The following is a 13899-nucleotide window of genomic DNA, read 5'->3' on the forward strand; positions in this document are numbered from 1 at the left end:
GAGACTGCGAGCTACTTGAGAGCGGGTAATTTAACTCACCTATGGGGGCCAAGAACCAAACTCAGCACCTGCTCAATAAAAGGAAGCTGGTGTCTTAAGGGTAAAGGAGTCAGCAGACAGCTGTGTGGACTTGAGTAGGATACTAAATCTCTTTGAGTCTTGGTTTCCTCGGCTATATAATCAGGATTATAGGGAGGCTGTAAGTATTCGATGAAATGAGGTAAATGCCACTACAGCACCTGAAAGACAGTGCTCAATAAGTGAGCACCATATGATGGAAGGAAGAAAGGAGGGAGGACAGGGGGAGCATGCAAGGATCCAAGTTTCAAGCGATGTGTTTAATGAGTAAATAAAAAGGTACATTTTCATGCTAATTATATTTTTACAAAAATAGAATTCTTTATTGAGACAATTAACCGTAGATATTTATTTCTATAATAAACTATGGTAGCCATGAGATCAATATAACATCAGAATAAGATTTAAAGAAAAATTAGTACCTTGGTACAATTACTTTCTTCATGAATACTTAATTATATCAATCACTGTTCACTCTAATTATGGTTTTTATCTCAGGAGCTAACAAAACGTGTTAACCTGAGTCCTTTACCTTAGAAACCAAATTTGCCAGTTATGGGCATTGGCTTAGCACAGTTTAGACTTCAGGGTCTTTCACAGAAATTAAGGCTACAAGCAAAAAAAAAATTTTTTTTGAGACGGAGTTTCGCTCTTTTGCCCAGGCTGGAGTGAAGTGGCATGATCTCGGCTCACTGCAACCTCCGCCCCCCGGATTCAAGCAATTCTCCTGCCTCAGCCTCCCAAGTAGCTGGGATGACAGGCGCCTGCCACCATGCCTGGCTAATTTTTGTATTTTTAGTAGAGATGGGCTTTCACCATGTGGCCAGGCTGGTCTTGAACTCCAGACCTCAGGTGATCCACCTGCCTCGGCCTCCCAAAGTGCTGGGATTACAAGCATAAACCACTGGTCCCGGTCAAGCAATGTTTCTTCTAAAACAGGTTTCTGTTCAAGAATCCTTGCAAGAGATCTGCAGCTATTCAAATAGCTATTCTAGTAAATGCCCCACTTCTTCTTGCGGTCCTTAAATCCCCTTGGAAAAAATTTAAGTCCCCCTTCTGGTGACTAGGACTAGCTGAGAGGTGCACTCGAGCCCCGATCAACCTCCCTGTTTCTCCCCTTCCGAGCATGCTCAGGCATTTTACCACCTCTTCTTCCTTCCCAATCTACCCAATACAGGTTGACCAGATGCCCTGAAGAGAGGGGAGGGTGGGGGTTGAGGGGTGAGGATTATTTTCAGATTTCTAGGCTGACACTTTGATTTTGGGTGACTCAAATTGTTTCTATGAAAGGAGTCCCACAAAAAACTCTTTTCCCTAGGGCACCTGTACTCACAGGGGAAGCCACGCCACCTCTGCCTCCGAAATATTTGTTCCCTATCTCCAATATTCTGAACAAGAGAGAAAAGCCATGCTACTACAAGATGTCACAGGTCTGTTTAAAATCCTATAAGTGTCTCTTCACAGATCAGAAAAAAAAGAGGGAGGAGAGTTCATTTTTCCAACTTCACTGTTTTTCTATTTAAGGAAAGCTTCTCCTTGCTCCCTTCTTTATGGGAGCAATTTATCAGCCTTATCAACCATTTTATAAAGTTAAAAATACTCGAGCTACAAATTACAATCTAAAAACAGCTTGGAGAACACAAAACCTGTGATTTATAGAATGACACATTTAAATAAACCTTAATAAAGTTCTTAAACAGCTACAAAAGGCTTTCTGCTCTTTCTGCTCGACCACTGGCCGAGCTCCTTGTTCAAATAACAAGATGAACTTACTACCTCTTTGGAGATATATATCCCCCTTTTCCTATGTGTTGCAGAGAAAACCTATCTAATGACCATTTGGGGGCCTTAAAAAACATTTGTCATTTAAAGAAAACACTGTGGAATAAATACGAGGCGCTTAGCCTCAGCACATCTGTTACTGATTTGTGTAATTAGTAAAAACCAGCTCGCGGCATCCAGGAGGAGTGACCCAGGCCTGAACACTCGTCCAGTTCTGGACTTTCCCCAGAGCACATCTGGAAGGTGAGGGGGAGCAGAGCTGCCATGCCAGGTGGAGATGGGCTCACAGGTAACCAAATCCATGAAGTCATCAAAGCCTTAAGATTAGTCGCGCTCTTTCATGTCACTTTCCAAACTTTTTGTTGTTTTATTATACTGTTTGACAGAACTAAAGTTTTTCCAGCCTTGACAAGATAATTGCTTCCATATCACAGTAGAATTGAAGAAAAAAAAAAAAAAAACATACACAGCCCTGTATCTCACTGACAATGATAAATTGTTATCAGACAATATCATCCCACAAGTACACAGTACCAGTAGTTGCATAGTTTTGAGCATGAATTTTCTAAATAGGACCTCAACCAATTTTTTTTTAATTTAGCCGTATCCTTGGTGGGGGACAGTTCCTCTTTATGAAAAGTCCTGAGGGCATAGGGTGCTTTTAAAATAAGTTACAGGTATAAATAGTGACTCCAAACCCACAGTGAACTCCACAAAACTCATATGAGTTTCAATAATAGATTGGGTAAGGCATGTCCTTAAAAGGCACCCATGATTCAGTTTAGAGACTTAGTCTCCTTTATCCAAATGTCTCTGGTCCAAAAATCTGGCTGGAAATCTCATTAGAACAAATTTAATTTAATTTGTTTCTCAGTGGCAGTTGAGTTGGAGCATTTGCCAGCAGAAGGTGTCCTCAAGCTTCCAGATGATTCTACAAAACAGTTTGCCTACGGACAGGCCCGCCCCTCCCACAGCGCTAAGCTATGACACTCCGCACAAGACATGAGGTCTCTTTCAATAGAGGGCTCATTTCCTCCACATAGTCATATCGAACTGAGTGTTTCTGGATGTTTCTCCTTTAGATTCCAAATAAAGGAAACATTTGCTGATTAGGGGTTTAGGGAAGACAGTTTTTTTAAAAAAAAAAAAAAAAAAAAAAAAAAAAAAAAAAAAAAGGATATAGCCATTAGCTTTTCTAAATTTATGACAACCCAAGAGGTCACTTATCGTCAGGTAGAGTAGGCAGAGCACTGAAGTGTGAGCCAGAAGACTTGGTTCCGGTCCTAGCCTTGCCTACCGCTGATCCTCAGCTCCTGAGGGGATCGGGCTCCTCCTCTGTAAAACGAGGGACTGGACTCAGTATCTCTGAAATTCTCTGCCAGAGTAAAGATTCTAGGTTTCAACAAGATACATACTTTTTGTTCTTTGTTCCCACTTCTTCTCCCAGGAAATTCCACCCAATATAGGAAACAAAAGGGTGTCTGGTCTGTGGGTTCTTTTCACTGTACATTCCAAGCCAATCACAACATAAGCAGCGTACTGAAGTTAACCAGAGGAAAGTCCATAAACCAACTACAACCCAGCCTACATCACAAGACCATCCATCACAGATGTCCTAAGTGCCACCATCCCACAGGCAGTGATGCTCCCACCCATCTGCTCTCTTGAAGCCTTGCACACCACAGCTGGATTTGCCTACACATCTGCCCCAGCCCACCTACCAGGATGGGGCACTGGCTGGAATCTACTGGAGCTCTCATCAGAGAATAATTGCCTGGATAAAATCCACCAGGCACCAAAGACAGACTGATGTAGTAAAGAAATAGCACATGTCACTTCATTAAATAATTAAACTGGTGTTTTAGAAAGTCAACATTGTGTCTTAAAAAACACAATCTGTTTACATTTGGTCAGATGTTTTCAGCTGAATAAAGGATTACTTCCAAACAATCTGCTGAGAGATACAGGGAAGAATATTTAGGTGCTTATGAATGATGCTGGGATTTGGCAGGGTTGGCCCCAAGACATGGCTTATCCATAGTAAATTTATTCCAAAAGAAACTTTTGGTAGAGAAATAAGAGAAAGGAGATTATGGGGTTATTCAACATTTGTTTCGCATTTATGAAAATAAAATCTTTCCCAGACTGTAGGTTCCTTGAGGGCAGGAACAGCATCCCTTTGATTCACTCTGTTGTTCCTTGCGGGGGGCATCAGTGGACCTGGTCCTAAACTGGCACCCAGTTTATTGTTGGTAAATGAACAAGCATTCAGACCATAGGTTCTGCATTGGAGAATATGTGTGCAACTCTCACTGCACTGGACAGAGAAAGTGACAGAAGATTGGGCCTACCCGGGAATGGCCTCTAAAGAGATGCCAGCTATTACCAACTCTGCCAGGCCTTGGAGTTGTTATTACTACTGGCTCCATTTCACTATGGAGCTTTCAATTCTGTTAAAGCAGTTTAGGAGAGGGGTGGCAGGGAGTGGGAAGACCTCAGACAGCTGACTTTCTTTAAAAGACTGGAAGTACGTGGCTATCTAAGGGGCTTTAAGGGCTAAGAAAGCCTCATCACCCGCCACATGGTGTTGGAGGCCAAAGCCACATGTTGGGTGATCTTCACGGGGAGTGAGAGAGTATGATGGCGAAATTGTCCCCCATTCAAAAATTCTCATTCTCTGTGGACTAATGTTCTTACAAATATGTTGTTTTCTTTTCACTTGCCTCATTTACAGCATATTGTCGTTAGAAAAACAGGACTAAAAAAAGCCAAAACATTTTTCAGTTAAACCTGTTGCTAATCAGGCCCTTCCAGGGAAAAACAGGGAATGGAAAAGAGACAATGATCCCTGCCCATCCCAATTCCAAATCCAAGTCACCTACACAGCCAGTCTTCAGCACCGCTAACATGCCAGGGCACTCCCATGTGGGGTGAGGCTGAGGAACACCGGAGTTTCCATCTTTATAGTGGTAGAACACCTGCTCTAGAACAGGCTTCTCGCTGTAGACAACACTGCTAAGTAAGCTCCCCCTTCAATGCCATGCAATTTTTGAAAGGTATTTCTGAATGTGTTGGTGTTAAATACAATTTTAGAAATTAGAATATTTTAGCTAATTACAGGTCAGTGGGAAAGTGTATGAGGGGAGGGATGTCCTCCTTTTACTCCATTGTCTCACACCCTTCTGCAAATCAGGCCCCAAATCCCTGAAGGGAGCTAGAATTTCAGGCCTTCAGATCTCCACTTAATTTTTAAAATATCTCAGACTAATTGCGCTTAAGTCATCCCAGATCCTCCTAAGTCATCCTAGATCCTCACACATTTCTCCTTTCCCCATGCTCTCATATTACCTTTAAATACAAGTTGTTTTTTGTTTTGTTTTTTCTGTTTTCGTTTTTTGTTTTTTTGAGATGGAGTCTTGCTCCATCACCCAGACTGGAGTGCAGTGGTGTGATCTTGGCTCACTGCAACCTCCACCTTCCAGGTTCAAGTGATTCTCCTGCCTCAGCCTCCTAAGTAGCTGGGATTACAGGCATGCTTCACCATGTCCGGCTATTTTTTGTATTTTTGGTAGAGACGAAGTTTCACTATGTTGGCTAGGCTGGTCTCAAACTCCTGACCTCAAGTGATCTGCCCACCTGGGCCTCCCAAAGTGCTAGGATTGCAGGCGTGAGCCACTGCATCCAACTAAATACAATATTTCTATTAGACTTATTTATGCACTTCTTTATTTCCCAATGAGAAAACCAGTTCCAGGTGGGCAAGAGTTTGTCCTTTTCATTATTTTGTCTTTATAGCAAGCAAGACTTTCTATTAGCAAGTTGACAATGTCATGTGACTCATAGATGAGGAAGACAGAAATTATTAAATTAAAAACAAATCTTGGGCCAAGCACAGTAGCTCACGCCTGTAATCCCAGCATTTTGAGGGGCCGAGACAGGTGGATCACAAGGTCAGAAGATTGAGACTATCCTGGCCCACATGGTGAAACTCTGCCTCTACTTAAAAAATACAAAAATTAGTTGGGTGTGATGGCACGTGCCTGTAATCCCAGCTACTCAGGAGGCTGAGGCAGGAGAATCGCTTGAACCCAGGAGGCGGAGGTTGCAGTGAGCCAAGATCGCACCACTGCACTCCAGGTTGGCAACAGAGCAAGACTCGTCTACAAAAAAAAAAAAAAAAAAAATCTTAAATGTCTGGAGACTCAGAATAGTCAAATAATTTATAATCTGTGTTTCAGAATGTCATTAAGAAAAACAACATGTTTGAAGAATGTAAATCAAGAAAACTTTCTCAAAGTGTGACAAGTTGTGTTTTTAATAAGAAAGCTGTAAAATAATATGATTTTAGTAGCATAAAAGTTGAGATATATTCACATATAAATATTTTTATAATATGAAAAAAACTTTGAGAATAATGGAAAAGACTTTGCAGAAGTTTAAATGTAAACCCTTACTTTGGTATATAAAACAGGGGTATTTTGTCCCTTGGACTAGAGTTAATTATTAAAGTGGAAGGTTTTGTAAAGGGAGAAACATAAATAGCTTGTTCCTATGGGGACAATATTCTTGGCATCATTTTGCTCTTTGTACGTCTTATTGTTTTCAAAACACTAGAACTGGGATAAATAGCAAGGCAATGTCAAGTTTTGAAATTGTTGCTATAGAAGCATCTATTCCAGAATTTCCCAAAGTGAGTTCCATATGGCACCTGTTCTACAGGACATTATATGTGTTGCTTATAAAAAGCAGCATTCCAGCCAGGCACGGTGGCTCATGCTTGTAATCACAGCACTTTGGGAGGCCAAGACGGGCAGATTACAAGGTCATGAGATCGAGACCATCCTGGCTAACACAGTGAAACCTCGTCTCTACTAAAAAAAAAAAAAAAAAAAATTAGCCAGGCATGGTGGTGGGTGCCTGTAGTCCCAGCTAGTCCGGAGGCTGAGGCAGGAGAATGGCTTGAACCTGGGAGGCAGAGCTTGCAGTGAGCCGAGATCACACCACTGCACTCCAGCCTGGGCGACAGAGTGAGACTCTGTCTCAAAAACAAAAACAAAAACACACACACACAAAAGAAAAAGCAGCATTCCATGCCAAATGAGTTTGGGTAATAATACCAAACCTCACTGACTCTAAAGCATGATTGATTGTTAGAAATACCATTAACAATGCCAAAATTTGACCAAATGGGGAATCTGACATTTACATAAAGGTAGGGCAACAAAGAGCTACAACCTCAGTGTAAAAGAGAAATCTTCGTGCAGAAAGGGACTGCAAGGAAACTAGCCTGTGTCAGCTTTGCACTAACTAAAGGGAGAGACAGAATCTCTCTTGAAAACATGGACCTCAAGCTGCTAATCACTAGAATCTGCAATCTGAATTCAAAAAATACATGGAAAGAGAAAGATCTTAGGCTGGCAGCAGTGCCCACAGGGAACTGGAAGAAGTCACACAAATGCTCTCTGGAAAACCTGACTTCAATCCAGATCAAAGGATATTGTAATATACTTTTGACTGTAAAGACATAGCTAAGTTTTAGAGATGTCAGATGTGAGAATACACATATATATGCATCCTGGAGTCAAATATAGTAGTGTTTCTTTACATTCAGACTTGTCAGAGCCTACAATTCACAGACTAATGTGAATTGTAAATTTTTAAGCCTGAAGAGAGAAGATGGGGAGGTGAAAGTGGGAAGAAATAGAATTTACTGGACAGTAGAACTCCCAAATATTATTTAGAAAATATTGAACAAAGAACTGATACAGACTAAGAGGTGAAAACAACCCAAATGTCCATAGATGCATACATGGATAAACAAAATGTAGTATATACATGCAATGTAACGCAATTCAGCCTTAAAAAGAAGAGAAATACTGCCACATGCTACAACATGGATGAATCTTGAGGACATTATGCTAAATGCTAATGACAAAAGCATGTCACAAAAAGACAAATACTATATGATTCCATTTATATGAGGTAATTAAAGTAGTAAAACTCATAGAAAAAGAAAGTCGAATGGTGGTTGCCAGGGACTAGGAGAAATGGAGAATTGTTATTCAGTGGACATAAAGTTTCAGCTTTGCAGAATGAAAAAATTTTAGAGATCTGTTGCACAACAATGTGTACCTACTTAGCACTACCGAACTCTACACTTAAAAATCGTTAAGTTGGTAAATTTTATGTTATGTGTTTTTTACCATAATTAAGCTAATATAGACCATGATTGTAAAACCTACTTCATATGGTTATTGTAACTATTGAGCTAATACAGGTAAAACATTTAGACAATGCCTGAAGCAAAGTAAGTACTATTTAAATGTTAGCTATAATTATGACTTGTTTGTATCCCTACTTGTTAGTGTCAACAATATCATGATTCTACAAAGAAGCTGACCCCACAACATTGATGCCACTACGTGGGTACTGTCACTGACTGGCTGTCCTCTCCAGCAGGTGATAAGCAATTGCTACTTGTCACTCTCCTGGAAAGCCCATCTATTTCTCTGACAAGTGTGGAAATAAAACCTTAAGCCTTCCACAACATGAATAGCTACTAAAATTTGTGAGATCACACTTCGTCATGCCCATCAAGAGCACACTTTTTAACATACCCAGGACATAAGGTCCGGGAGGCACCACGGCCTGACACATAGCAAAGGCTTAGTGAATATTTATTAAATGAGTGAAATCCTTAAATAGTGGGACCAAAGTATCCTTTCCAGTATAAGCTTAGGTCTCAGTTTGATAAGGTCATCATACAAATTACGGCAAAGTAGATAGCAGTCCAGGACTCCTATTCAGAGGCCCAATTATTTTTCTATGGTGATTCCTCCTCTGCCTAAAAAAATATATCCTGCCCTATTTAAATCAGCCAAGAACCAGCCAAAACACCTGGAAAATCCACTCTATGTCTTTCCTAGAATGAAAGGATGTATAAATAACTAAGAAATGTATCATCCGTAGCCCAATTAACTATTGTATCATATTAATATTAACACAACGGAGAAAAACAGCATTCTACATTCTGAAATCAGTTCCATAACCACATTTAGATCTTAAGACCCTGAGCCCCTTTGCCACAGTGATGGTCAGGCTGCACACGTTTACACAGACCAGATCCAGAGCCTGCAGGGATGGCCCCTGGGGTGGGTAGAGTAAGTGGCAACTGTGTGAGTGACTGTAGGCATGTCGGAATGGCTCTCTTTGCTGCAACTGCCTCAAGCATGGGAAAGGGCTATAGAAACACCCAACAACATGAAATGACTAGAAGGCCTTCTATATGGCAGGTAACATTCAAGATTTTATTATAGATGTATTGATGAGTTAGATGTACTTCTTTTCCTCAAGCAGCTAATGGTTAAGCTAGGTGAGTTCATAATAGACTGGCTAAACTGGGGAAAGAAATCCTGTACCCTGAACAGACATCTTTTGTCCACCTTGCCCTGTCTTACTGCAGGTAAAATATGCTTCAGCGACAGTGACCTGGCAAGAGGGCTGAAAGGATTTTAAATCCTCTGGAAAAATTCAACTGGGGGAGATCAGCTGTTTGCTTAACTGGCCCCTCTGCTTTTGAAAAGGTGAATAGGGTCTAATGTTGTGGACAAAACAAAAGGTCAGCAGATTGGACTTTACTCTGGTCTGTGTTCAAGGAAGCAGAACTTGGGATATTCTTCTAGGTTTTCTAGCCCAGTGGTTCTCAAAGTACAGTTCTAGGGTCTAGAGCCCAGCGGGCAGTGCTTTAACCAGCCCTCCATGTGGTTCCCATGCGCGCTAAAGCTTGAGAACCACTGGTCCAGCCCACTTCACCGGCTTAGGAAAGAACACAGATGGTCAATGGGGACTAACAATGGATTCAAAACGAAGATTGTGCAATTAACTAGAGCTTTCAGTGTAAAACAACAAAAGGGAAAGAAAGGGACACAGAAAATAAACATGTTTGTTAAATCAAACATTTCAGAAACCTAATCACAGACAGGTGGTGTGCCTTACGGCTGGGTTCAACCATCAAGCTGCTCATGTCTTTGGGGCAATTATTATTCTCCCTTGCTCTTTTAAAATGCAAATACCGATGAAAGAATAAAAATTCTAGTTGCTTAACATCTGGCTCTGACCAATTTTATCAGAACCCAGAAAATAACCTAAATGTAGAAGTTAGAAGTCACTGAACATTAGTTTCGACTTCACAGTTTTAACAGACAACTTAGAGGAACAGTTGCCTATTCAAGCTTAGTGCGTCTGCACATACAAATCATTGACTACTCTTCTGTGTTCTAAGAGGTTTAAATGGGGTTTGTCCCTTCATAGTCTTGAGATTCTTCAGCCTTAAGCCTTTGGAATATGAAAATTAGATCTCTTAGAAACACCCATTAGCAGATGGTCTTGCTTTGTTCTTATGTGGAAGGAAAATCAACAGACTAGGAAGCCACAGGCCACATTCCCATGCTTGTCTTTGTTGGACAAAGGAGGAATTACGAGCATGTAAATACCCCCAGCCCCATGCCTGCTCTGAAGTAGCACTAAGATAAGTTCTAATTCTGAGTGGCTAAAATCAAGACTCTGCTTTACTTCAACTGTCAAGAGATTAACAAAAAAAAAAAGGCAAAAATATCAACATAATCTACTCTTAGTTTGGGGCATGTTATCCTAAAAAACAGAAAATTAGGAATGGGAACAGATGTGCCTCACTTTAAGGAATCTCAACTTCCCAGAAAAAGGGAAAAATATTGAAAACGTATTTTCATTGTAAAAAGGAATTCACTAATCTCCCTCAGTACATGTAAGAGAACAGAAGATGCCAAGATTTCATTTATATTCAGTCTTTTTGGAATAAAATGATTTTTTAAAAAATCACCTTCATGCATATCGTTGAATCCAGTGTCATTGATAAAACCCAAAGAAGGGAAGAACAACTGGATAAATCTCTGAGAGTTATGGTTACCATTTCATTCTCAAGGACAATCTTTTTCTTGTGTTGTTCAAAATGTCAATGCCATATCTACATTTAAGTTTTTGGTAAAACTTTTTTAAAATTTATAAGTATATTTAGATGATATAGACATTATATTTTACAGTTGATTCATTGGGTCAAAACTTTTCTGATATTGAAGATGTGTGGCTAAATAACTATCCTTTAAAATGTATAAGAAGTCATAAAAACAGAATCCTAATTTATAAATTTGCTAATTTTGCTTTCTTCCTACCAGTATTATCTATAGATCAACTTTTAGCTGATGAATTGCTGTCTAAACAACTTTGGTGTCAGACTACCAATTACTTCTCCCTAATATAAAACACATTTACCCTCATCCCAGATACATTTAGTGTGTTAGATAAGAAACCATCTTCCCAGTAAAGATACCTCAACATTTCTTATTAGTGATTCGCAGACTTCTGTTCTAAATTAAAACTCTACAAGCTTACCTGTCATCATACCAAAAACATTTCAACAAAAACTAAAGTATGCACGGAAGGAGTACTCACTGGTTGACTATCTAAATAAGAAAATAAATAAATAAATTTCCAGCTAGATACATATTCTTCTTGGGTGCGAAGCTCAAGTCAACTATCAATTACCTAATTGTCATACTGTCACTTGACTCAGTCATTAAAAACTCTCAATTTATTATTATTAGTAACGAGCTATGAAGAAGAGTCATTTGTAATATCATATGAAAAAAATATATATATATGCTTTTTACCAACCTGAGCTGAGAAACCACAGAAGAAACCAAACCAGAAATGCACAAGTGTAAATGCAAAATTCTTATAGAAGAAATAGCATAAGAATTTGCACATTCGGAAATAAGACCACCTTCCATGAACGAGGAGAAGCCTTTGGAGATATCTAAACTGTGCGAAGGAATAGTCGCTGGCTAAGACGGCTTGCAAGCCTTCCTGGCCGCTGATGCCAACACCAATGTGAGCACCTACAAGGGAAAGAGGAACACTGTCATTCCCAAAACAAAGCCACGATCTCTTTCAGAAACTTGTCATTCCTCTTTTATTTATGGAAAACTTGCAGCCATTGCAATTACAAATTTTCACATGTATTACCTCATGAAACGCTTATGATAGGTATTTATCTTAGTTTTACAAAAGAGGAAGCCAGGCTCAGAAAAGTTCAGTGACTTACAGAAGTTTTTACAATTTTAAGTGGCAAAGATGGGGTTAAAGTCACATATTACAAATGTGGGCCTGGTGTTCTTTCCTCTGCACTGTACCTACTTACTTCCTCAAATAGTATAAGGTGAATGACGTCCTTTTCTAGCCTAAAAATACACAAATGGTTTATTTAAAGACAAAGAAATTTTGTTATGAATGCTAATAATGGTGGTAGCATTGGACCCAGAAGTATCATTCATTTTAGAATCACTGGCAAAATTAAATTTTAATGCAATCTAGTGATTATATATTGCCAAACACTGAAACTGAGGACCCCATGTATGCAGCATACCCCATTGAGCAAATATCCTCTTACTTTTAATCATGCTGACATCATTGGCTCCATCACCAATGGCCAAAGTAACAGCATTTCTGTACTTCTTCACCAGCTCTACCACTTGGGCTTTCTGGAGTGGAGTGACCCTGCAGCAAACTACAGTCTTACACATGCAAGCAAGTTCTAGGAGATCATTCTTGACATCACTTTCTAGGGCATGAGCCTGTGTGATTAAAAATAAAATTCAAAAAAGAACAGGAAACAATAAATGTCTTGTTTCTCAACTGATTTGTTTGCTAAACTGTTTCATTCACTTCAAAAAGTCATTGTTGATTCAGAATCACACAAGCAACAAAAACTAAAGAAATAAGTGTTGAACTCCTACCAAGCGAATTTAAAAATACTACTAACAAATTTCAAAATAAAAATAAAAGAAACTGCCATTTATATGTCTTCCTTGATATAGTGCTGCACTGGAGAGAGAGAGTTAAATGCTGGAGAAGTTCTAGAAACCATTAAAATTGCTGAAAACAAAAGACAGAACCTATCTACCAGCTCACCAAGTTTAGAATGAACTACAAATGATGATGATTTGTTTATTCTATGTGATGGGCTTTTTGTTTCTTTGCATTGTTGTTTTGTATATTTAGTTTGTTGTTGTGATTATTAATGTGCAGGCAGGATGAAAAGCAGATGATCTGGGGATTGTCCCTTGAAGAACATAATGACTGAAACCCAGAGAGGCCTGTGCAAAAGAGGGGCATGCAAGCTGTGTCACAGACAGGGTTCCTCAACCGTTTCTACTCTTGCTCCTATCCAAATGCATAAGAGCCTTTAGATATGCCAAGAAATTACTAAAAAAGATAGCACAATCCCTTCCAATTAACTGTGCAATTTTTTTCCTAGAAAATGTTTTACTGTAAATTCTTTAATAAACACATTAAGAGGAAACAGAAATCCACTTACACTTTGAGTCATCAGTATCTTTGCGTGAATCTTTAGCAAGACATTCACAGCCCATCACAACCTGGCCCCCGTGTTCCTTTTGAGTTTTATCTTCTAGCATCACCTTTAAGTCTACACTTTTTTCCCATCATGCCAAATTGCTTGTTCCTCATGATTGAATGGGCTCTTTCTTGCCTCTGTGCCTTTGTACTTGCCATTACCTCTCCTTGAAAATATCACTCTCTCCAGGAAGTCTTCCCTGATTCTCCCACAAGGAAGTAAATTTGTCTCCCTCTGTGCTCTCAAAGCATTGTGTTCATTCCTCTTTTACAGTATTTGTCATACCACTGTGTGATTATCTCATCCACTAGACAGCATTCCCTAAAACAAGAACCATGTTCTAGTCACAATCTTATCCTCAGACTTCAGCACTGTGAACTGGGCAGGCTTAATAAAAATGCCAGTGGATGAATGGCTGGACCGGTAAATGAGTATAAAAACATAACTCACTGAGTTATGTTTTTCATGAACACAGAAAATTCTCATGTTCAAACCTATAATCCCTAGGTGAAATTGTGAGTTGGCATTTTCAAATATTATCACTCTTTCTGAAAGAGAAAACAGATAACTGCCTGTCTTGCCTAGAATGG

General features: G+C 39.5%; 1 protein-coding gene across 3 annotated transcripts in view; it reads right to left on the reverse strand.

Annotated features, from left to right (window-relative positions):
• ATP8B4 (ATPase phospholipid transporting 8B4 (putative)) overlaps positions 1-13899 on the reverse strand; it is a 257660-nt gene that overhangs the window by 26163 nt on the left and 217598 nt on the right. For 2 of the 3 annotated variants that reach the window (XM_038009971.2, XM_073012166.1), the window contains 2 exons: positions 12344-12527; positions 11569-11792 (listed from right to left, as the gene is read on the reverse strand). In XM_038009971.2, the coding sequence (XP_037865899.2) occupies positions 11569-11792; positions 12344-12527 (408 nt within the window). The remainder of the gene's footprint in view (positions 1-11568; positions 11793-12343; positions 12528-13899) is intronic. The other variant, XM_073012167.1, reaches the window with a different exon arrangement.

The sequence above is a fragment of the Chlorocebus sabaeus genome, chromosome 26, assembly GCF_047675955.1.
Source record: "Chlorocebus sabaeus isolate Y175 chromosome 26, mChlSab1.0.hap1, whole genome shotgun sequence".
NCBI lineage: Eukaryota > Metazoa > Chordata > Mammalia > Primates > Cercopithecidae > Chlorocebus > Chlorocebus sabaeus.